This window comes from Schistocerca cancellata, chromosome 5, assembly GCF_023864275.1.
Source record: "Schistocerca cancellata isolate TAMUIC-IGC-003103 chromosome 5, iqSchCanc2.1, whole genome shotgun sequence".
NCBI classification, from domain to species: domain Eukaryota; kingdom Metazoa; phylum Arthropoda; class Insecta; order Orthoptera; family Acrididae; genus Schistocerca; species Schistocerca cancellata.
The window spans coordinates 110136912-110162085 of NC_064630.1; the positions used below are offsets into that span (position 1 = coordinate 110136912).

Sequence of the window (25174 nt, forward strand, 5' to 3'; positions counted from 1 at the left end):
TGTGAGGTTTTTGCACAGTGATTTATTTCAAGTGCTGGATAATGGCTCACGGCCGACATTAGCTAATAGCACGATTTTAGTATGACAGAATACAGCCTACAACAGGCAATACATGCTTGTATTAAACACTAAGAGGCTGTGGATCACCACGGCAGTAAAATCATTTAGTATATTTGTTTCCTTTCTAGATGTTGTATCAGTACAATGCAGTCTTTGGTTCGTCTTCCTCTAAATATTTTGATATGACGGTTCCAGTTTATTAAATCGTAATTGAAAGTGAAAAAGGAAGCAGTGTTAGTTTCACCAGGTTGCTCTGTCTCTCTGTAGACATTCTCTCTGCTCTTTGTGACATGTCTGTCACATATTGTTATAAGGTATTTTCTCAGTTTTCTGCCAGTGTTTATTGGAACACTGGGCATGCACGCTGGGAGGAAAGCTGTGGAAGGGTGTACTTTCGGTGTAGTCTCCAGTTCCCGTTTGTAAGCGGAAGGGACTCAGTGGATCTTTTAGGAGGGGCAAGCTTCCTTAGGGAGTCGGGCAGTTTTGCGGAAGTGAGACCGCGCTCTCCATGCCTTTCGTTTGGTAGAGCCGGCACCTGTCCTCGCACACAGCAGAGACCGCCGTGCCACCACTGCTGTCCACAGAGAACAACTGAGCAGGACATTTTTCACTTTTCTGCATGAACCTTAAAGACAGGAGACAGTGGCATCATCCAACCAGTATGATAAAATTGGTTGGTTTCGCTTCAAAAGCTTTTTCGTCCAGTCGAATGAGTCCGCATGTCGTGGTCGTGCGGTAGCGGTCTCGCTTCCCACGCCCGGGTTCCCGGGTTCGATTCCCGGCGTGGTCAGGGATTTTCTCTGCCTCGTGATGACTGGGTGTTGTGTGCTGTCCTTAGGTTAGTTACGTTTAAGTAGTTCTAAGTTCTAGGGGACTGATGACCATAGATGTTAAGTCCCATAGTGCTCAGAGCCGTTTGAACGATTCCAGTCGAATGAGTCGCACCCACCAGCCTACCACTCCTGGAGCGACCATTTGACGGGACGCTGGTCAAGGCCAGTACCAAGCTTTTGTTTGTTAATGTGTATATTGTATGCCACGATCGTAAAGTTTCAGCTGTGTTACCCTTTCTTTCATGAAATAAGCAGTACTCTGTTTCGTCACATTGGTAACTACACTGAGTCGTCTCCTCCATGCACAGTTTCTTTAAACAGTATGCAGTTGAGAGCACAGATGGAGGTGTCTGAGGGATTCCTCTTCCAGACACCGTTTACTTTTGTTTGGCAAACCGTAGGTGATTATGGGGGAATTGTTAGTGTGGTCCATATTCAGAACAACTCGCTCAATTGCTGTGCCATGCACTTTGTATTGCCAGTGTGATTATAATTTGTGGTCTCTTTTGATATCGTTAACTTTGGATTCTGGAGCTGCCCAGATGAGAAATCTCCACACAATCTCCCAAATATTTTGGTAGCTCACCATGGTGTTAGCGCCATTTTCTGTAAATTCAGTTGAGATCTAAGAGAACTTTGCTGCCCGTAATTGAGTCCATCTCAGGGAGAAAACATAATCTGTTACAGAAAGACTTGGTTTAGGTTTCAAGATCGCTTAGTTGCCCTACAATTTTTCCATGATTACGCGATCAACAAATAACAAATATAATCCTTTGTATTTGGAAGTGGTTGTCCTCACTGTGAAGAAGACATCATTGTGTGCACTCAGCGATAAGCTATTCAAAAATTCAGGAAAAGAACGAGCATTACACTCGTCTGCTTGTTTGATCAGATATTTTGTTATTGTACAAAGAGCGTTCCCATTTCTCTTCGAATAGAGCTTGGCTTTGTGTTATTTTTGTGATATTAGAGCTAACGATCTTAACCTTGCCGTTCTGTTCACATTTACTACACAAATGTACTGATCGGATCAATATGACCCTATGTAATAAAGTGCTGAAAAAACTTCTACTCACACGTATTTTTCGTACAGTTGTAAGGCATCGACATTGTTGTTATATTACAGTACGTTTTTAATGATCATAGTGACAGTAACAATAATAATAATAATGCGCTGAATTTCACTAAATAAAATCTATTATTTTAATATTCGTGCAGGGTATACTAGGAACAACAGAAATTTCCACCAAAAAGTCATTCTCAACATCCATCTATCTGTCTGCCCATATCACTTTCTTTCATTCTTACTCACTGCAATTTGGACACAAGTAGGTGATGCGTGTTTTGCATCCATGTTTATTACACTTTTCACAAAACATGTTTGTTTTATTGTCATTGCTTGAAGCAATGAACTTATAGCGTGCAAGTTTAGAAGAGTTTCTTGTTGTTTCTTATTTATCCACACCTGCAACTTATTCAGGGTCTGGGATGTTCCTATTCTCAAACAATCTTCTGTTCTTGGAAAAAGCTTTCTTGATGCAATGTGCTCTGGAACCAGTAACTTTCCAAAATCCTCCAAAAATACCTTCTAGTCAATTTTCTTGCATTCCAGTTAGGGTCTATCGAAGTCCACAAGACATGAATTATAAGTAGCAACATCCAGGATATTGTAGAAATGTATCATAGGCCATCTATTGGTTTCTCGTTTGCATTTACATGTACCTGTTAGCTGACTGAGTGTGTCTACAGCCCCTTTGGTTGAATTATAATCTGAAATCATTTTTGACTTCTTATCAGCACTGTCACTTATTTCCCCAACATGGTGGAGAGTGCTCATTAGAACAACATTCTTCTTTCTCTTAACAATATAATTGACAACCACAGTTTCATCTGTGAAGTAAACCGAACAGCTATGAACATCATTGTTGGTCATATTTTGTGGAAGCTGCGGTTTATTTTTACATATGGTTCCTAACGTTGTAACTTTCCTTCTCAGTAGCAGCTGTCCGAAATTGCATGACGTAAAAAAATTGACACATGTTACATTCTGACCTTGCAAATCAGACATAAGGGACTACTCTCATTCCCTGATCTTCTTCTGGTGCCATTCCACTCTCCTTTCCAGTATAAATTTGGGGTTTCAGTACATATGAAGATTTGCTGTCATACAAATCCCATATCTTGATCCCATATTTTGCCGGTTTGCTTGGGGTGTATTGCTTGAAAGGACAGTGGCCTCTAAATACTACGAGATTCTCGTCGACGGCCGCATTTCCCATGGATTATACAGTTTAGGAAGGATTTCTAACCGCTTCTCCCAGATACTGCGAAATGCGAAGAGTTTACCAACACGTCGTCTTTCCTTTCTTGTGGATTTCTTACCAAATTACAAGACGCGACATATTTTACACAATATTTCTAGAGAAATGGTGGCTACAAATATGTCCCGCCCAGTATTCTTATCCCACAACCTTTTTGTAGATTCCCCAAGTGAGCGATATACACCCACAAGGAATAAGACTCCTAAATACGCGTGAAACATATAATCTTCAATGTTTATCCATTGTTTACCATTAACTCGTAGCCTCTCAATATTTGACATCTCTGTCATTTCATTCCGAAGTGCTGTAGAAAACAATACTTCAAATGAACTTTTTACATCACTTGTTCTGCTCCTTGTGTACCTGGTAATTCCTGGGGTACTCCTGATGACGTTCGAAGCCGGTAGGTGGCCGTGTTGTGCTGGTGGTTGCAACTACCATTCCATGTTCCCGTTTTTGCAAATGGAAGTCTGTACTCTTTTCAACAGGCTGTGGATGTCATCAGTGTTATCAGAACACTCGCTCTCAGATGCATCACGGACATGATCTTCGAACTCGGAAGGTAATCCTTCGTTTGTTGAATTATTTACTAATTCTTCCAACTCAGCGTCAGTCAGTGATGTAATAGCCATTATGTCACAATTTAGACCGATCGCAGACATTAAAGATCACAAACTGAGCAGAAACAACGGATAATTCGAACAGCTGACAAGTCCATTGTTGTAAACGTAGCGCCTTTGTTGACTTGTTGAATTTTGAGAGTAAGTATGAACAATGAAACTCATTACTAATACAAAATATGAGACAAACAGCAAGTATTTGACTTTAGAGAAATCATAAAATATCCGTTCACATTGACCCGAACATTGTGTATGTAATTCATGTTCATGACCAGATGACTCAAAATACTTTGAAATCTGTGTAATCATATACTGTCAATGCATTTTCAGACGAAGTCATCAAATTTCTTAAAGTTATTTTCATATTTGAACAATACAAATTGAAGTTTCTAACCATATCAGGATCTTATAGACCTGAATAGAACAGCAGGGTAAAAATAAATCATAGTCACAGCTTTCACGTTATCAGTACATAAATCTTCAATTTCATCACATTTATACTCGCAACTTGATTTCAGTTCGCGAAACAGCTTCTGATGTCTCTTTCATACTGCCCGCCTAGTCTGTTTCATTTTTCACTGATAGATGTCGAGCAGCCAATTAAGACTCCGGACTAAGATACGGGCGTGCGGGTTACAAATCTTTGTCCTGCAATCAGTATTTAACTTCCCTGCAGTTTCCCTAAATTCATGAAAGCGAATGCAGGACCCTTGAAAGCGAGACAGACCATTTCTTCAACATTCCTTGTTCTGTCAGAGTTTTCGCTTTTCTTTAATGTGCACTTCTACCTCGACATAACACTGAACCCTAATCCTCCCTGTTTCCTCCTTTAGTTTCGTACATTTACTTCAGTTTTTAATATTTTTGTCGGTTTCATACACAAAAAAAGAAATGTTCTGGTCTTGTAATCATAGCAAGGCGGTTCTTTTAGTGGTTTTAATTAAGTCTTTAATATAGCACGAAAGAAGCTTAATGAACTCTTGGCGTCGTTGACTGCTTCGGATTACGCACCTTTAGACTCTTCCCTGAGCAGCAACATCTTAGCACGGTGAGTCCAGAAAATAATTTTTGCTAAAGCGATTCCCCGGATGCCTCTGCAATTTCTACAAAAATCGCCACTCCTCAATGATACTACTTGTTGCCTGCCACTATTATAACACCGCGGGAGACACCAGCTCACCGAACATGGCACTGTAAAATACTGCTAAAACCTTAAAGTTTCGTTAAGAATGTATTGACGACGGCAATCTACGCGGTTTGTCCGATTGCATATCATAACTTCTTGAAACAATTTGTTACACTAAAGCTAGCGTAAAAAAAATATGCCTCTGTTTCATTTGAACATTACAAAAAAAAAAAATGTTTCAAATGGCTCTGAGCACTATGGGACTTAACTTCTGAGGTCATCAGTCCCCTAGAACTTAAAACTACTTAAACCTAACTAACCTAAGTACATAACACACATCCATGCCCGAGGCAGTGTTGGAGCCTGCGACCGTAGCAGTCGCGAGGTTCCAGACTGTAGCGCCTAGAACCGGTCGGCCACCCCGGCCAGCTGAACATTATAAATGAATCTCCACAACACATATCAAGATTCGTCCCAGTGTTCTTCGGACATGCACTTTCCATGCGACGCTATTCTGCAGTAGATGATCCAATGTTCCTTTCTCGTAAGTGACAGGTGATCGCGAATATGATGGCCACTGAATGGATAAATACGAAGTATATGCCAGCTATAGCAACATTCTAGTACGCTTTTCTTTCTCAGTCCACTGAAGTTCTCCGAAAAACTGACAGAGTTTGAGAAATACGGCGACGGAAGTAACACCATGCAAACGTTGTCGGAAGGTGTTATTTTCTTAATTATTTCAATTAAGCAGTTGGTCATTCATATCCGTAGTGCGTGTTAGTATCTTAATTGTGAAATACTGAGAACCATTGCCCATTGCATGGAGTGCTGTTTTAACAATTTTTAGATATTGTATCTTCTATGACATTACCGTTACGTCTAACATTGCGTAAACACTGTAGTAATAAAAAATAGGAAAATTCGAAAGTCTGATGAGAGAGAAAGGGTCCCACACAGAACAGATCAGCTGATTTTCATAAAAAACATTAAATTTTTGTACGTCGCATTGACGTAAGTTAAAAGATAGAGCGTTAGTTTCGAGTAGGAAGTGGTTGAAAGCTCATGCGCGTTAGTTTCGCATACAGCTGCCAAAGAGTTCGGGCCGGGGCTGGAGCGATATCGACTATCGTAAACTGCCTACACAGAGTGGGACGCTGTCTGGACTAAATGATGTATGAGGTCTGTCCGATACTTTTGAGGCTTTGGACAAGGAGAGAGTCGGAATGCTTTCTAGGCGTGGTATTCGATCACGGGGCGCTGATTCGTCGAGGTTGCTGAGCCACGTTTAGTTTAATGTGAACGCTTGAACGCAGCATTTTATAGTTACGAATTTTCCCTGATGTCATTTACTGTTTTTAATTACCTTTTCGGAATAAATTATTCCGAAAATTCTGAACGTAATTTTCCTGCTGAAAATCAAAGGCCTTCAGTCGAATGAATAGCTTAACTTTCCACTGTTTCAACTCTTGATGAAGCAACAGTTTACATTATCTCAGGTTACTCAATTCTGTGCAAAGTTACGTCAAGCGTTTAACACAGGAGCTCTTACAGAACTGCTCTGCGACGACCCATGTTGTTTCTACTTCTGACATATGGGTGCTTCTATATACAGAGTGTTCGTTTTAACCTGAGAGAACTAAATATCTCGAAACCGACGCATCGTGTGAAGAAAATGTGGTACGTGAAAACTTAACATTAGTAAATGGGACATCTGTCTGCCCTACAACTGGTCACCTCCTAACGATACTTGCGGACAGTTATGTATTTTCATATGGGGAATGCCCATTTGTAATTCATATTCGGAATCTACGCCAAACAATACGTGCAGATTATTAAACCATTGTTTCCCCTTTGTAGCAGATGGCACTCTAACCGACAGATATCAATGAGCCACTTTTTACAATTAGGAACAGACGCATTTGATTCTATGTTTAATTTACGTTTTAAATGTTTTCTAACGGTTGATAATGATGTTCAAACGTTACTCAAGTGTTGCAAATGTGATTGTACAGTTCAAATAATTTTGCTTGACATTGAAATTTATATCAAATACACCACTTGGCCATTAAAATTGCTACACCACGAAGATGACGTGCTACAGACGCGAAATTTAACCGACAGGAAGAAGATACGCAAATGATTAGCTTTTCTGAGCATTCACACAAGGTTGGTGGCGGTGGCAACACCTACAACGTGCTGACATGGGGAAAGTTTCCAAACGATTTCTCATACACAAACAGCAGTTGACCGGCGTTGCCTGGTGAAACGTTGTTGTGATGCCTCGTGTAAGGAGGAGAAATGCGTAACATCACGTTTCCGACGTTGATAAAGGTCACATTGTAGCCTATCACGATTGCGGTTTATCGTATCGCGACATTGCTGCTCGAGTTGGTCGAGATCCAATGACTGTTAGCAGAATATCGTATCGGTGGGTTCAGGAGGGTAATATGGAACGCCGTGCTGGATCCCAACGGACTCGTGTCACTAGCAGTCGAGATGACAGGCATCTTATCCGCATGGCTGTAACGGGTCGTGCAGCTACGTCTCGATCCCTGAGTCAACAGATGGGGACGTTTGCAAGACAACAACAATCTGCACCAACAATTCGACGACGTTTGCAGCAGCCTGGACTATCAGCTCGGAGACCATGACTGCGGTTACCCTTGACGCTGCATCACAGACAGGAGCGCCTTCGATGGTGTACTCAACGACGAACCTGGGTGCCCGACTGGCAAAATGTAATTTTTTCGGAGGAATCCAGGTTCTGTTTACAGCATCATGATGGTCGCATACGTGTTTGGCGACATCGCGGTGAATGCACATTGGAAGCGTATATTCGTCATCGCCATAGTGGCGTATCACCCGGCATGATGGTATGGGGTGCCCTTGGTTACACGTCTCGGTCACCTCTGGTTCGCATTGATGGCACTTTGAACAGTGGACGTTACATTTAAGATGTGTTACGATCCCGTGGCTCTACCCTTCATTCGATCCATGCGAAACCCTACATTTCAGCAGGATAATGCACGACCGCATGTTGCAGGTTGTACGGGCCTTTCTGGATACAGAAAATGCTCTACTGCTGCCCTGGCCAGCACGTTCTCTAGATCTCTCACCAATTGAAAGCGTCTGGTCAATGGTGGCCGAGCAACTGGCTCGTCTCTACACGCCAGTCACTACTCTTGATGAACTGTGGTATCGTGTTGAAGCTGCATGGGCAGCTGTACCTGTGCACGCCATCCAAGCTCTGTTTGACTCAATGCTCAGGCGTATCAAGGCCGTTATTACGGCCAAAGTTGGTTGTTCTGGGTACTGATTTCTCAGGATCTATGCACCCAAATTGGGTGAAAATGTAATCACATGTCAGTTCTAGTATAGTATATTTGTCCAATGAATACCCGTTTATCATTTTTGCATATTTTTTTTGTGTAGCAATTTTAATGGCCAGTAGTGTATTAACCTTAGCGATTTCGCCTGTGACGGCTGCAGTGGTTGCGTAACCATCGGGATTCGGTCGTCGATCAATGGAAACGTGTCAGCTCTCCGGGTGGATCACATTTTTGCAACATTAGGTGGAAGGTCGTCTCCCCAAACGCTGTCGTAGAGGTGAACGGCGGCTCTAAACATGCAGTACGCCAACCACGCACGCTGGTAGGAGCAGTATTATCCTGAGAGAAACAGTCTCCTATGCCTGCATGGGACCTGTGATAGTAATCGAAGACACGGTGACACCTGCGAACCACGTGGATCTCTTCATGCTTGACGTCTTCCAAGACTGCGATGTCGTCTTTCAGCAGTGTAATTGTCCTTGTCTCGGAGCCAGAAGAGTGCTACAATGGTTTGGAGAGCATAATAGTGTACTTACAGTGATGACTCGGCGATCAAATTCGTTTGACGTAAATCCTATGGAATTCAGATTGGTCGCAATCGGGTGCCATCACTGCGAATGCAAATCAATGGCTCGTTATTTACGCGAATTACATGACCTGTGCGCAGACATTTAATGCCAAATACCTCCACAAACCTACCAGTATACTGTAGGATCCCTAATACATAGAATCGGTGATGTATTTCATTACAAAAACGGACAAATAAACTTTTAAGTAGTTGTTCATAACGTTTTAGTTCATCAGTGTTTACGTGTGGCTAACGGTTCTCATCTTCGTTTTGTAATATTATGCATGTAACAACCAACATCTGCATTCAGAAACGTCATTCAACTAACGTTAAGAGCTTCTTACGAGTGTAGTTTTACGACTCAATAACAAGCAAAATACCTAGACAGATAGTAGTGTTCTAAAACGTGCTTAATTTTAATTGACGTTGGTGAAATCGGAAGTGAGCTAAGTATAGTTGGCCGCTTACCTCATAGGCAGAGATGTAAGTAGCGCGGCCACTAGAGTTCAAACAATCGGAGATAGTAAAAATTTTTTACCTACTGCCCATTTTTTATCTCTGTTAGTAGTAAAATTTTCTAACCGCCCACCGGTTCCACAGCTACGGTAATCTATAAAGTTGGGAAGTAGCGTGTAATGAACGCATTTTATAATAAAAAGATTTTGAAGACCTGAATATGACAGCGAAGTAAAACTAATCGGTCCTTCAGTACTCTGAAAAAGAGAAAATTCGATAAAGCAGGGAAGCAACTGTAAGTTATAAAATTCATAAAGCAGAATTGCAGAACGTTAAAGCATACAATAATAATAAAAATTACTTACCAAATATTGCGTCAACATAGTATGAAAACGTAATGAAATTATCTTTATCCCCAATGGCCCACCATGAATGATGGGACACCCGTCAGTGGGCGGTATGAATGAAGTTGACTACCACAGGATTATAAAATGTGAGACGGGGAATGTTTTGTTCCTTCTCTTCCGTACTGACAATTCAAGGGCATGCGTGACGCGTATTGATCACCTGCTATGGTCTAAATTTTTAATGCAAGTGACACAGATTCGTAAATGCACATTGCAGAGACGGTCATCTTCAAATGCAGTACATTTTTGTAGCAAGGAATATGGAATTACGTTGAGGAAGGAAGGAAGATTAACGTCGCGAAGACATGAAGGTCATTAGAGGCGACGCACAAGCTTCGAATGTTTCAACGATGGGGAAGGAAATCGCGGAGAACTTAAATCTATACGGGTGGACTCGTATTTGAAATGTTATCCTGATGATGACGATAATGATGATGTTTGGTTTGTTGGGTGCTCAACTGCGTGAGTATCAGTGCCCGTACAAAATTCCAATCTGTACACAGTCAAGCCTCGCCACTTTTCTGAATGATGATTAAATCATTAGGACAACACAAACACTCAGACTCCGGGCTGAGAAAATAACCGACATCCGACCCGCCCGGGAATCGAAACCGGGCCACAGAACAGCTACGCTAGCCATCTTTTTTTTTTCTTCTTATTCGTTGCATTTGGTCTGGGCGGACGTCACACGTCACTTGACACCTGTTAAAGTTCATTGATGATTCCTTTACCTAGGTTTATTGTTACAGATGAGAGCCAGACCTCTGACCGAACACGCTGAGCTACAGTGCCGGCACGCCCTGTACCACGAGCTGCGGACACCGTTGTCTTCCGGAACGCGAGGCCAGTGTACTAACTCCTGCGCCAACTACCTTGATTAAATGACGGCTGCTGTAATAAACTTCTTTAATGGTTTCTCATACTGCATAATGCATTAAAATGTAAACACTGTTATTGCTATCAATCAGTCAAACATCCATTCACACAGTCAACACAAAAAAATGGCTCTGAGCACTATGGGACTTAACTGATGAGGTCATCAGTCCCCTAGAACTTAGAACTACTTAAACCTAAGGACATCACACACATCCATGCCCGAGGCAGGATTCGAACGTGCGACCGTAGCGGTCGCGCGGTTCCAGACTGTAGTGCCTAGAACCGCTCGGCCACTCCGGCCGGCCTTCTTCACAGTGTAGTTGAATGTATATAACAGTTACACTGATTGACAGACTGAAAGCATACATTAGTTTTACTGGCAGATCACATGAGTCTCATATATTATGTTGTTGTTGTTGGTGGTGGTGGTTGTGGTGGTGGTGATGGTGATGGTAGTGATAGTCGTGATAGTGGTATTCTGGTCTTGACACCAACGACTGGTTTGATACAGCATTCAGTGATACTCTTTATTAACTCAAATGGTTCAAATGGCTCTGAGCACTATGGGACTTAACTGATGAGGTTATCAGTCCCCTAAAACGTAGAACTACTTAAACCTAACTAACCTAAAGACATCACAGACATCCATGTCCGAGGCAGGATTCGAACCTGCGACCTTAGCGGTCGCGCGGTTCCAGACTGAAGCGCCTAGAACCGCTCGGCCACGACAGCCGGCTAACCTAAGGACATCACACACATCCATGCCCGAGGCAGGATTCGAACCTGCGATCGTAGCGGTCGCGCAGTTCCAGACTGTAGCGCCTAGAACCGCTCGGCCACTCCGGCCGGTACGGTCAACACAACTTAACTTCGTCTGGTAATACAGCGTCAGAGCTATGGAGTCGCTGAGGCTGGCAGCATTCTAAAACTGAGAAAATGTGATACGAATTGTTTCGAATGATGCCAATTTTTAGGGATTAGAGGGCCTATTAGCGGGCTGGTGGCAAACTTATCACGCTCTTGCAATGGATAGTCTACTGGGGACTCAAAACATACTAGTTTATGTAGGTTGCCAATTAATAATACGATCAGTACATTTGCGGCACGAGGTGCGGCTTCACCACGTCTGTATCAGCTCTTGAGCAGAAACGTTTGACGACCACTGAGTACTGAGCGAGGTGGCGCAGTGGTTATCACACTGAACCCGTATTCCGGAGGAAGACGGTTCAAGCTCGCGTCCTGCCTTCCTAATTTAGGTTTTCCGTGATTTTTCTAAATATTTCGGGCAAAATGCCTGGATGGTCCCTCCGTTCCTCATCCTTCCCTCATCCTATGGGACCGATGACGTCACTGTCTGGTCCCCTCCCCTAAATCAACCAATCAACAACCATTGACCTAGACTAGTGTCACATTTTCAACAATGTTCTAACAATTTGTGCACAATTCTTTCAGTGTTAGAATACAATAATAGGAGAAAATTTACGCAATGCAATTAGTTAACAAGGGAAAGACGAATCGATAACGCGGTTCAAAGACGCAAACTATACAGTGTAATACGCCGATTATTACAAAGTACTGGAAGATTTGTCGCCGGTAACGGAGTCACGTACCTGAAAGGTTGAATTGTGGTTTCAGACGTGTGTTTGTGAGAGTTAGATGTTATAGTGACTGATCTGTCACAAAGTATTCCAAACGTGTCGTGAAAATCCAACTATTGTCATTAAGTAGGAACTTCGTGTCCACCTTTTGAATAGGTTTTGTAATATGTTCTCAAAAAAAAAAGGGAAATATTCATTGCTTATAATGAATTCTTATTGAAGTTAACCCCCCCCCCCCCTTGGCGTCGGCAGTACACGTTGTTGAAAGTGATTTGATATTGCTAAGAGTATGCCAAAAGATATTTTCGGGTTCTGGACCCTACTTTCAGATCACTACTTCGGTAAAAAGTATGTTTTAGTAAAAGTCAAAAACAATTACAGAATTATTTTTGCGAGCGGCAGAAAGTATACTCCCCCCGCCCATCACCCAATTGGCATTGCGCATTATGGGCAGTGTGTTAACACAACATACTAGTAATAACGATTATCTATTGCCAAATTGCTTAGGACACGCTGTCGTTATCAAAGGTACTAATACGAACAAAAGATGTAAGATTTTCTGCTATTTGAAAGTTAGACTGTTTAAAAATTATTTAAACTGCAGTAACAGATAGCTAATAGAGGTGAAGTCCACCGTTTTATCAATCAAGTTCGGATTCATTGGTGCCCATTTTTTGGTGATCTTCTAGACCCACCATCCAGTCAGTAAACTACGCTGTTCCTACAATGATGGTGCTTCTGCTCCCTGAGGGGATGACTGCTGCTAAGAATTTAATGTTCCATTGCGCTCTGTCCTTACATGTATGTTATACAAACCATGACAGCAATGTCCCGCTGTCGCCCTGTTGATCAAGACCATTCGTCTTATCCTCAGCAGACGCGATCATGGATGCACAGTTCATGGCAGTCTGGCACATTGCAGAAGTGAAATTCATTGAAAAAAAAACGTAATAACGAGTCCATCCAGTGTCTCCTGAATATCGATTTTATACAATATTTTACACTTCCAAGTACAGCACCATTATGAGAGCTTGAGATTTTTCGAGAAGGATATTCACTGCGATGTCGACAAGCTAGCAACACGTACTGATTAACATTGCTGCTTTCTGTCGATGATAATATGTGTTACTGGGCGCACGCCAACAAACCCATAAAAGTGTATGGACGATTTAAAACAATCAAAACACTCTGGTTCCCTAAAAATCAAGATCACACTAACTCTCCATCACTCTACCCTCCTCTCTCTCTCTCTCTCTCTCTCTCTCTCTCTCTCTCTCTCTCTCTCTCACTCTCTTCCTGTCTCTCTCACTCCATCACACGCACACAGTCACAAACAATTGAAATTTCATGCAATCGTCAGTTCTGAAGTTTTTAAGTAAGAGTGAAGAGACTCAATGAAAGATATGAAACAGCACAGCAGAAATCGTATCTAGTTGAATGAAAGATGTGAAATAGCGTAGCAAAAATCGTAATTAGTTGCTCTCTAGACTGGACTTGTATACAGACACCCTACAAGACGCTAAACTGACTTATGTTGAATATCACATTGAAATGAGGTAACTTCCTTGCGTTTCTTTCAATATTATATTGAAATACACATTTTTAAAAGGTACCACTACAAATTTCAAAGAGCTTCGAAACTTGTAATGCGTGTAAGGTACTTCACAGCGCAATCATTTTGTCCTGGACGGTGAGTGTTCCTCTAACACGACACTATCGTCAGGAATGTCCCAGTAAAGTATGATAGGACCTTTCTTGTTTTATGTATACACAAACGATCTGACGGACTGGGTGAGCAGATATTCTGACTGTGTACTGATGACCCTTTAGAGTACGGGAAAGTGTGATCGCTGCCTAACAGCAGGAGGATACAGGATGATTTAGACATAATTTCTATGTGATGCGATGAACGGCATCTTGCTGCAAATACAGAAAATAGTAACTTAATGCAGGCGAGTATGAAAGACAATAATTTAATAATCACATACAGTTTTGACGGTGTGCTTTTTGACACAATGACGTCGACTAAATATCCATGTGCAGCGTTGGACAGCGATATGAAATGGAACTATGACATTTGGTCGGTAGTAGAGAAGCCGAAGGATTGATTTCGCTTTATTGGGAGAATTTTAGGAAATGTAACCCACCCACAAAGGTGACCGCGTATGGAACACCAGGCCTGCTGCTAGATTTGTTGCCATCAAATTCGATCACTATATGTATGTATCGAGGAGATGTTTCCTGAAGTCAACTGGAAATTCCCGCAGGAATAACCTTCTTTCCGTGGAATACTACTGATGAGATTTAGAGAACCGGCATTTGCGGCTGACTGCGAAACCTTTCTACTGACGCTAATTTACATTTCGCGTAACAGCAGTGAAGATAAGAGAAATAGAGCTCGCACAGAGACGTACAGGCAGTCGCTATTCCCTCGCTCCATTTGCGATTGGAACAGTGAAGAGTACAAGCATTAAGGGTGTGTTGATATGTTAATGAAGTTCCTTCGGTAAGAAACGGAAACTGTGATGAAAAAACTGTGACTCGACTGTACATTATTTGAGTGTAAAGGCTTTTGAGAAGAAAGTTGACAAGCTCTCCAGTCATTACACTGCGTCGGTTTCGCCAAAAATAGTCACGATGACTACCATTTAATCAGAGACTAACTGATTTTGGAGACCGATGAAGTAGCTCTAATTTGAGTGATCATCGCGCAAATTCGACAAACATTTGGGCCCGCTGCTTGTTTAAGACCTCAGACAATGTTTGACTTGGTGTAGAGGGACGTAAAATTACACATGACCTCCCATAAGGTAATAGAAAAGGGGTGGCGGAGAGCGCAACTGAGATCCGACACTAAAACCTCTTACTTGTCGACTGTACCACCACTGAGCTGTACTGTGTACTGCGCACAAAAAGTCTATATTAAAGGTAGCGACGAAGCACGAAGGAATTCTCCGAATGAGACGGAAATCGGTAGATGTGAATTACATGTACAGACAAACAAATGATTCCAGAAAAATTGGATGATTTATTCAAGAGAAATAACTTCACCAATTAGGAAGTGAATAACGCGTTGGTCCACCTCTGACCATTATGCTAGCAGTAATTTGGCTTGAAACTGATTGATAAGAGTTGTTGAACGTCCTCCTGATGGAGACCAAATTCTGTGTAGTTGTCGCGTTACATCGTCAAAGTCTCGAGTTGACTGAAGGCCCCAGCCCCTAATGCTGCCATCATTCTCTACAAGGGAGTCATCAGGGGATCCTTCTGGCTATGGTAGAATGCGGCAAGCACCAGAACCAGACGCAGAAACTCGCACTCTGTGTGGTGGGGGTGGGGGTGGGTGTTGTGGGGGTGGGGAGGGGTCATGTACTGTAAGCCCAGAAGACTTGCCGTGAAGGGCAACAAAACGGGGCGTGGAATATTTGACGTACCGCTGTGCTATAATGGTGCCGAGCGTGACAAGGCAAAGGGTGCTGCTATATAAAGAAATGGTTGCCAGACCGTACGGCAAGCGACCGCCAAGTTGGTACCCAACCGATGTCAGGGCCATCTGTGGACACGTCTTCAGCCTGGGATCTTATTGACTGGTGTATACCTATCTCCAGTGGTGAATCCTACTGTAAAGCGGTGGGAGCAGCCTGACTGTCGCCTGTCATACGGTTCGACAACCAGATGTGGGGTGGCATTTCTTTGCATAGCAGGATCCGTTTACATTACCCGCCCACTCACAAACTGCCAGAGTTTCTACTGCTAGTCTTCGTGCTTTCCAAAGCCTACTTTGTCCAGCAAGGTCGCCGGATGTCTCCCCTATTGGAAACATTTGGAGCGTTATGGTCTGTGCTGGCCAATAATTTCGTGATTTTGGCTATCTAACGCTCCAGTCGCATGAAATTGGGCACGATATCCCTCAAGGTGTGATACAACGACCCTATCGACCGACAACAAGCCGAATAAGTGCTTGGGTGACGGCCGGAGATGGACGAATGCATTGTTTACTTACTGAATTAGTGGAGCTCGTTCTACGAAACGCGGAGACAACATTTCACTAGAGTTGGGCATCAGATGTGAGCAAACTCAGCTTACCGTCTCTTTTGAGCCGTCGAGCCGGGCACCGTCGAGCCACCAGGTGATTTTGGCGGGCGGCCGCGACCCGGAGGACTGGCACAGCAGGTCGTAGCGGCGGCCGGCAGACAGCGGCTGGCCCACCCCCAGCAGCCGCACGTCCAGGGGCCGAACTGTAAACACCAACAACGGTCACGTCACTCTACTGGCCCGGAGCTGTGGCTAAGTTGGATACCTGACAGACAAAGCTGGAGAAATGAACAATGTCGGTGGCATGAATGCTACAGATTATCTAAAAACTTAATTGTCAGCACTCTGGCCATCAACTACCAACCTTGGCATATGATGGTTAGACTGCTAACAACTAAGTTTTCAGATAATCTGCGTATCCAGTTATGATGACTACTCATGCGATATATATGGGGATCTTGTCAGCCCCTTCCGCATCAACTACATCCTGAAGATGGCGCATTGAAGCGCCGAAACTGGTCCCAATAAAATAAATAAAATTATAAGGATGGATGCAGGCGTAATATTTTCTTACATTAGCAAACGTCGTCCAAATGGTTCAAATGGCTCTGAGCACTATGGGACTCAACATCTTAGGTCATAAGTCCCCTAGAACTTAGAACTACTTAAACCTAACTAACCTAAGGACATCACACACACCCATGCCCGAGGTAGGGTTCGAACTTGCGACCGTAGTAGTCCCGCGGTTCCGGACTGCAGCGCCAGAACCGCTAGACCACCGCGGCCGGCAAACGTCGTCCCTAATACCTCCTGTCAAAAGGATGGACATACAAAAAAAAAAAGGTGATCGTTAATTTCCTATGTAAAAATTAGTTTTTTCTTAAATGTTTAGTGCAGATCATGTCAGAGAAGTATTTTTGAAGCATGGTTAATGGGAAATTCATGCGTTTTAAGCGCAGTGTGTTCCTATGGTACATATGTAGTTCAGTTTTTTATTTACTGAGAAACTTGTGAGGTTAAATCCATACCATTAATTAAAACAATATGTTGTTCTAAATTGTGATCTGATTAATATTCTTTATAATAGGAGTTTTTTGTTGTTACAAATGTCAATGCATTTTGAAGAATACCCACATCGACATAGCCCTTTCACTCGCTTTTTATGTCATACTGACGAAAAGGATGTCTGTGACTGAGGGAATGTGTTGGTAAGCAAACGTAGCTCCATCTTGCAGTTACGAAGTGTAGCAGAGCGGCTGTTCGATGAATTGTGAAAATGTAATTCCAACGGCCGTTATTGTTACAACATTTTATTTAGGCTTCCAGTATAGGCTCATCAGTAGAGACATCTTCAGGCAATGTAGGCTGAACGACAAAAAGCACCCATCCGTATACACTATGTGATCAAAAGTGTCCGGACACCCCAAAACATGAGATGTTCATATTAGATGCGTTGTGCTACCACCTACGGCCAAGTAGCCAATCTCAGAGACCTCAGTAGTCATTAGACACCGTGAAGAGCAGAATGGAGCACACCTCGGAACTCACGGGCTTCGAACGTGGTCAGGATATTGGGTGTCAGTTGTGTCATACGTCTGTACGCGAGATTTCCACACTCCTAAACATAACCAGGTCCACTTTTTCCGACGCGATAGTGAAGTGGAAACGTGAAGGGACACGTACAGGAAAAAAGCATACAGGAGAACTTCGTCTGTTGACTGACAGCGACCGCTGGCAGTTGAAGAGGATCGTAATGTGTAATACGCAGACATGTATCCAGACCATTACACAGGAATTCTAAACTGCATCTAGATCCACTGCAAGTACTATGACAGTTAGGCGGGAAGTGAGAAAACTTGGATTTCGTGGTCGAGCGACTGTTCATAAGCCACGCATCACACGGATAAATGACGAACGACGCCTCGCTTGGTGTAAGGAGCGTAAAGATTGGACGATTAAGATGTGGAAAAGCGTTGTCTGGAGTGGCGAAGCACGGTACACAATGTGGCGATCCGATGGCAGGGTGTGGGTATGGTGAATGCCCGGTGAACGTCATCTGCCAACGTGTGTAGTGCCAACAGTAAAATTCGGATGCGGTGGTGTTATGTTGTATCACAACATAAGCCTGCACTGATGTTTTAAGCACCTTCTTGCTTCCTACTGTTGAACGTGGCGATTGCACCTTTCAACACGATCGAGCACCTGTTCGTAGTGAACGGTTTGTGGCGGGGGCATTACAAGACCATAACATCCCTGTAATGAACTATCCTAGCGTGAATCCTGTAGAACACGTTTGGGATATTTTGGAACGCCGACTTCTTGCCAGGCCTCACAAACCGATGTCGCAACCTACCCCCAGTGCTTAACTCCGTGATGAATGGGCTGCCATTCCCCAGAAACCTACTAGCACCTGATTGAACATATGCTTGCGAGAGTGGAAGCTGTCATCAAGGCTAAGGGTGGGTCAACATCAAGTTGAATTCCAGCATTACCGATGGAGGACGCTACGAACTTGTTATTTTCAGGCAGGTGTCCGGATACTTTTGATCACATAGTGTATGTATATAACAGGTGACCAATATTTGCACCTGGTTCCCACGTAAGACTTCACGAGGAATGCTTTTCACAAATGCAACAACTGATCGTTGTTGGTCTTAGATATGTAGGATGCCAGGTGGACAAGAAGAGGGTGGGCCGAAACATTATTTATCAATGGGTAGGGTAGATTTCAAGGATGCGTTCTTGGTCTCCAAGGTGAAGGCCTTTCAAACCGTCTTTTTGAAAGAACAAGGAGTTTTGGTACGAATGATGCTACGAAAGTAAGTTTCGTCACTGTTTGTCATTTTCAGGCAGGTGTCCGGATACTTTTGATCACTTAGTGTATGTATATAACAGGGGACCAATATTTGCACCTGGTTCCCACGTAGGAGTTTTGGTACGAATGATGCTACGAAAGTAAGTTTCGTCACTGTTTGTCATTTTCAGGCAGGTGTCCGGATACTTTTGATCACTTAGTGTATGTATATAACAGGGGACCAATATTTGCACCTGGTTCCCACGTAGGAGTTTTGGTACGAATGATGCTACGAAAGTAAGTTTCGTCACTGTTTATGACATGGAAACTTTATTGCCAAAACAAATACACCAAGGCACCATGAACTATACTAAACATCTACCATTGTTTTCCGTCTTAGTCACCAACGACATTGAAGCATTTGTCATAGCGTGCAATGTTTGTAACAACCACTCTGGTAAAACTCGGTGCCCTGTGATGCAAGGAGTTGTTGCACAGCCTTCTCCCCCTCTGCATTGGCTTGAAAGTCCCGAGAGTATAGCTTTCAACGCAGGGAACCGATGAAAGTCCAAAGAGGAAAAATCGTGGCTGTAGGCCGTGTGATCCAGTCTCTTCTATTCGAAGCGACGAATCTGATCCTGTGTGAGCTTTGGTGTATGTGGTTTTGTGTTGTCGCCGATGAGTACTAACATCTTCACCCAACAGCCCTGGTGTCTTTCGTCGAATGGCAACCCCAGTTTGGTGAGGGAGTCACAGTAGCGTTCCATATTTATGTCCCTTGACGGAGACAATCAAGGAGAATCACACCTTTCACGTCCGAAAACACAGTGGCCATCATCTTTCCTGCGGAGGGTGACACTTCGAATTTTCTCCTCTCATGTGAACTGGGATGCTCCATGTCATTGACATTTTCGGGAACGTGGTCCACCCATATCTCATCGCCTGTGATGATTCTGAACAGGAATTCACTTACCTCTCACGCGTACTGCAGCAAATGATAGAGAACGTTTCCCATTCGTGCACTTTTCCGATCTGGGCTCAGATATTTCGGCACCTAATTTGCAAACAATTTTTTGTAATTGAGCACATTATGGAACTTGTGATGAACCTCAGCACAGCTGATTCACAGTGTGGACACCGGACACCACTATGCACCAATCGGCTAACACCATGTCCTACACTCTAAGAATGTTGTTCCCATTCGTGGATGCGGAGGGACGCCCAGTTCGATATTGATGCTACGCTCTCTTCCTTCTTTCTCTAAATGTGCAACACCAGCGACCAATCATTTGATGAGACATGACCTCTTCACCATACACCGTCAGTAGATGTTCATGGATGACACATACACTAGCCCCATGTAACCATTAATACGAGGTAACGGCACTAACTTTCACTGGCGACCACTTAGGTAGTAGACATAACTCCTCCACTGACACCGCATCCGTCGCTAAACTAACGGCGTGAGTGGATTCATATGGAGTTTGTTTGTGTCACCTCGACTGCCATCTTTTCTTTAAAAATGAAGGGTATCTGTCGGTGACTGATCTGCTCAATTAAGATAGTTGAATAAATATTAAATAACTTAACCATGTTTGTCTATTGCGCAACGGATAGCAGTAGGACGTAAAACGGAAGTTTGAGAGGGAATATGTAAGCATGTGGTCTGGTAAAAATATCACGTTTATTCAAGAAAAGCTGTACAAAATAATAAGTAAACAACTAAGTAAACAACTAGTAAATGAACGATGGTTGCTGTTATTCATAACTCTTTCGACAGAATTACAAAGTCACATTTACAACTGCGACTTGGAGATCCCAGCACGATTTATCATTAATTATTAATTATGGAAAGATCAGAGGAATCTTTCAATCGCGACATTCACGCACTTACACCCATGTAATAGTAAATCAGGACAAATATAAGAATGAAGAGGAACTTCTCCAGTGTGCACGTGGTTGGCAAATAGTCCTTCCCTTGTCTTGAGTGCAATAAACAAAAATTCACCAATAAGAATAAACTGTTAATAGTTGCACCATGGAAGAGGTTCTGAAATTAATTTGGAAGTTTTAACCCGAAAATCAGTAATTGTGACATTAACGCCTCTCACATATCGCAAACACGTGGTTGTCACAAACAGAAATTCTGGATAAAATGAGTGCCAAAATCCAGAACACTAACCAAATTGAAGAGGATATAATACTGTGAGATACGACCTGCGAAATTACGGTTTTTAGATCCGTGCTTAGCACGTGCTGAGACTACTAAGGCTAGATTAAGAACTGAAATCTAAATTAGCCAAGTTTCAGAAATCAGTTCAAGTACACTATACTCGTGAGATCAACAACGAACTAAATTAGACTGAACTAAGAAGATACATCACGAGTCCACGTGTTTCAAGACAGATAGAGCAGAACAGTGGCTTGCGTGCATGGGTACGGCAACTGCTCATAATGTTCCTAAATTAGCAAGAAAAATTCCGTATAACGCTCAGCGAGCGATGGGCGATGGGAGCAAGACGTTAATTTTGACTTGGAATGTAATCTACAATAATAAGGTAATGAATTAACTATGAGCAGACACACTTACACTTCTTCGGTGTCGCCCGTCTCGCATCTTTCGGAACACTGCCGAGCGGATGCTTTTGGAAGCCAAGCGTTCCGTTCTTCCGGTAGTTCCCAGTGAGCTCCCTATTGTGTGGTACCAACCTCAACAAGAGCTTCGTCCAAGGCGAACAGAATCCTCTTTGTTACTTGTTATGTGCTTTATAGGGTTGGCTATTCTGTCACAGTGGCAGGTTATATTTACTCCAACAGATCTAGACACTGAAATTTCTGTCTCGAAATCTGGCAGAAAAACCAAAGAGATTCTGGTCATACATAAAGCACACCAGTGGCAAGACGCAATCAATACCTTCACTGCGCGATAACAACGGTGAAGTCACTGATTACAGTGCCACTAAAGCAGAGTTATTAAACACGGTTTTCCGAAACTCCTTCACCGAAGAACACAAAGTAAATATTCCTTAATTCCAAGCAACTGCCAAGCTACGACCAAGATGAAAAACATAGAAGTCGATATCCTCGGAGTAACGAAGCAGCTTAAATCACTTAGCCGGCCGGGGTGGTCGCACGGTTCTAGGCGCTACAGTCTGGAACCGCGCGACCGCTACTGTCGCAGGTTCGAATCCTGCCTCGTGAATGGATGCGTGTGATGTCCTTAGTTAGGTTTAAGTAGTTCTCTAAGTTCTAGGGGACTGGTGACCTCAGAAGTTAAGTCCCATAGTGCTCAGAGCCATTTAAAACCATTTTTTAAATCACTTAATAAAGGCAAGGGCTCCGGTCCAGATTGTATACCAGTCAGGTTCCTCTCAGAGTATGCTGATAAAATAGCTCCATATCTAGCGATTATATACAACCACTTGCTCACAGAAAGATCCGTACCTAAACACTGAAAATTGCTCAAGTTACACTCATATCCAAAAAGGGAACTAGGAGTAATCCTCTGAATTACAGGCCTATATCACTAACGTCGATATGCAGTAGGGTTTTGGGACATATACTGTATTCAAAAATTAAGAAGTACCTCGAAGAAAACGATTTATTGTCATATAGTCAACACGGTTTCAGAACATATCGTCCTTGTGAAACACAACTAGGTCTTTATACTCATGAGGTAATAAGTGCCATCGACAGGGGATGTCAAACTGGTTCCATATTTTTAGATTTAAGCGTCTTCTAACCAAAATGCGGGCCTACGGAGTATCGCCTCAGTTGTGCGACTGGATTCGTGATTACCTGTCAGAATGGTCACAGTTCGCAGTAATAGACGGAAATTCATCGAGTAAAACAGAGGTAATATCCGGCGTTCCCCAAGGAAGTGTTATAGGCCCTCTATTTCTCCTGATCTATATTAACGACACAGGAGACAATCTGAGTAGCCCTGTTAGACTGTTTGCAGATTATGCTGTCATTCACTGTCTTGTTAAGTCATCCGATGATCAAAACGACTCGTAAAATGATTTAGATAACATATCTGTATGGTGCGAAAAGTGGCAATTGACCCTGAATAAAGAAAAGTGTGAAGCTATTCCCATGAGTACTAAAAGAAATCAGCTAAATTTCGATTACGCGGTAGGTCACACAAATCTGAAGGCTGTAAATTCGACTAAATGCTTAAGGATTACAATTGCAAATAACCAAAATTGGAAGGATCACATAGATAGAATTGTGGGTAGAGTAAACCAAAGACTGCGATTCACCGGCAGAACACTTATAAGTTGCAACAGGTCTACTAAAGAGACTGCTTACACCACGCTAGACCGCCCTTTTTTTTTTTTTTGGTCATCAGTCTACTGACTGATGCGACCCGCCACTAATTCCTTTCCTGTGCTAACCTCTTTATCTCAGAGTAGCACTTGCAACCTACGTCCTCAATTATTTGCTTGACGTATTCCAATCTCTGTCTTCCTCTGCAGTTTTTGCCCTCTACAGCTCCCTCTAGTACCATGGAAGTCATTCCCTCATGTCTTAGCAGATGTCCTATCATCCTGTCCCTTATCCTTATCAGTGTTTTCCGCATATTCCTTTCCTCTACGATTCTGCGTAGAACCTCCTCAGTCCTTACCCTATCAGTCCACCTAATTTTCAACATTCGTCTATAGCACCGCATCTCAAATGCTTCGATTCTCTTCTGTTCCGGTTTTCCCACAGTCCATGTTTCACTACCATACAATCCTGTACTCCAGAGGTACATCCTCAGAAATTTCTTTCTCAAATTAAGGGCGGTATTTGATATTAGTAGACTTCTCTTGGCCAGAAATGCCTTTTTTGCCATAGCGAGTCTGCTTTTGATGTGCTCCCTGCTCCGTCCGTCATTGGTTATTTTACTGCCTAGGTAGCAGAATTCCTTAACTTCATTGACTTCGTGACCATCAATCCTGATGTTAAGTTTCTCGCTGTTCTCATTTCTACTGCTTCTCATTACCTTCGTCTTTCTCCGATTTACTCTCAAACCATACTGTGTACTCATTAGACTGTTCATTCCGTTCAGCAGATCATTTAATTCTTCTTCACTTTCACTCAGGATATCAATGCCATCAGCGGATCGTATCCTTGATATCCTTTCACCTTGTATTTTAATTCCACTCCTGAACCTTTCTTTTATTTCCATCGTTGATTCCTCGATGTACAGATTGAGAAGTAGGGGTGAAAGGCTACAGCCTTGTATTACACCCTTCTTAATACGAGCACTTCGTTCTTGATCTTCCACTCTTATTATTCATTCTTGGTTGTAGTACATATTGTATATGACCCGTCTCTCCCTATAGCTTACCCCTACTTTTTTCAGAATCTCGAACAGCTTGCACCATTTTATATTGTCGAACGCTTTTTCCAGGTCGACAGATCCTATGAAAGTGTCTTGATTTTTCTTTAGCCTTGCTTCCATTATTAGCCGTAACGTCAGAATTGCCTCTCTCGTCCCTTTACTTTTCCTAAAGCCAAACTGATCATCACCTACCGCATTCTCAATTTTTTTTTTCCATTCTTCTGTATATTATTCTTGTAAGCAGCTTCGATGTATGAGCTATTAAGCTGATTGTGCGATAATTCTCGCACTTGTCAGCTCTTGCCGTCTTCGGAATTGTGTGGATGATGCTTTTCCGAAAGTCAGATGGTATATCGCCAGACAGATATATTCTACACACCAACGTGAATAGTCGTTTTGTTGCCACTTCCCCCAATTATTTTAGAATTTCTGATGGAATGTTATCTATCCCTTCTGCCTTATTTGACCGTAAGTCCTCCAAAGCTCTTTTAAATTCGGATTCTAATACTGGATCCCCTATCTCTTCCAAATCGACTCCTGTTTCTTCTTCTATCACATCAGACAAATCTTCACTCTCATAGAGGCTTTCAATGTATTCTTTCCACCTATCTGCTCTCTCCTCTACATTTAACAGTGGAATTCTCGTTGCACTCTTAATGTTATCACCGTTGCTTTTAATGTCACCAAAGGTTGTTTTGACTTTCCTGTATGCTGAGTCTGTCCTTCCGACAATCATATCTTTTTCGATGTCTTCACATTTTTCCTGCAGCCATTTCGTCTTAGCTTCCCTGCACTTCCTATTTATTTCATTCCTCAGCG

General features: G+C 42.7%; 1 protein-coding gene across 1 annotated transcript in view; it reads right to left on the bottom strand.

Annotated features, from left to right (window-relative positions):
• Positions 1–25174, bottom strand: part of LOC126188386 (nephrin-like) — a 1033277-nt gene that overhangs the window by 289222 nt on the left and 718881 nt on the right. Inside the window, exon 6 of the mRNA XM_049929986.1 lies at positions 16284–16435. Within this exon, the coding sequence (XP_049785943.1) occupies positions 16284–16435 (152 nt within the window). The remainder of the gene's footprint in view (positions 1–16283; positions 16436–25174) is intronic.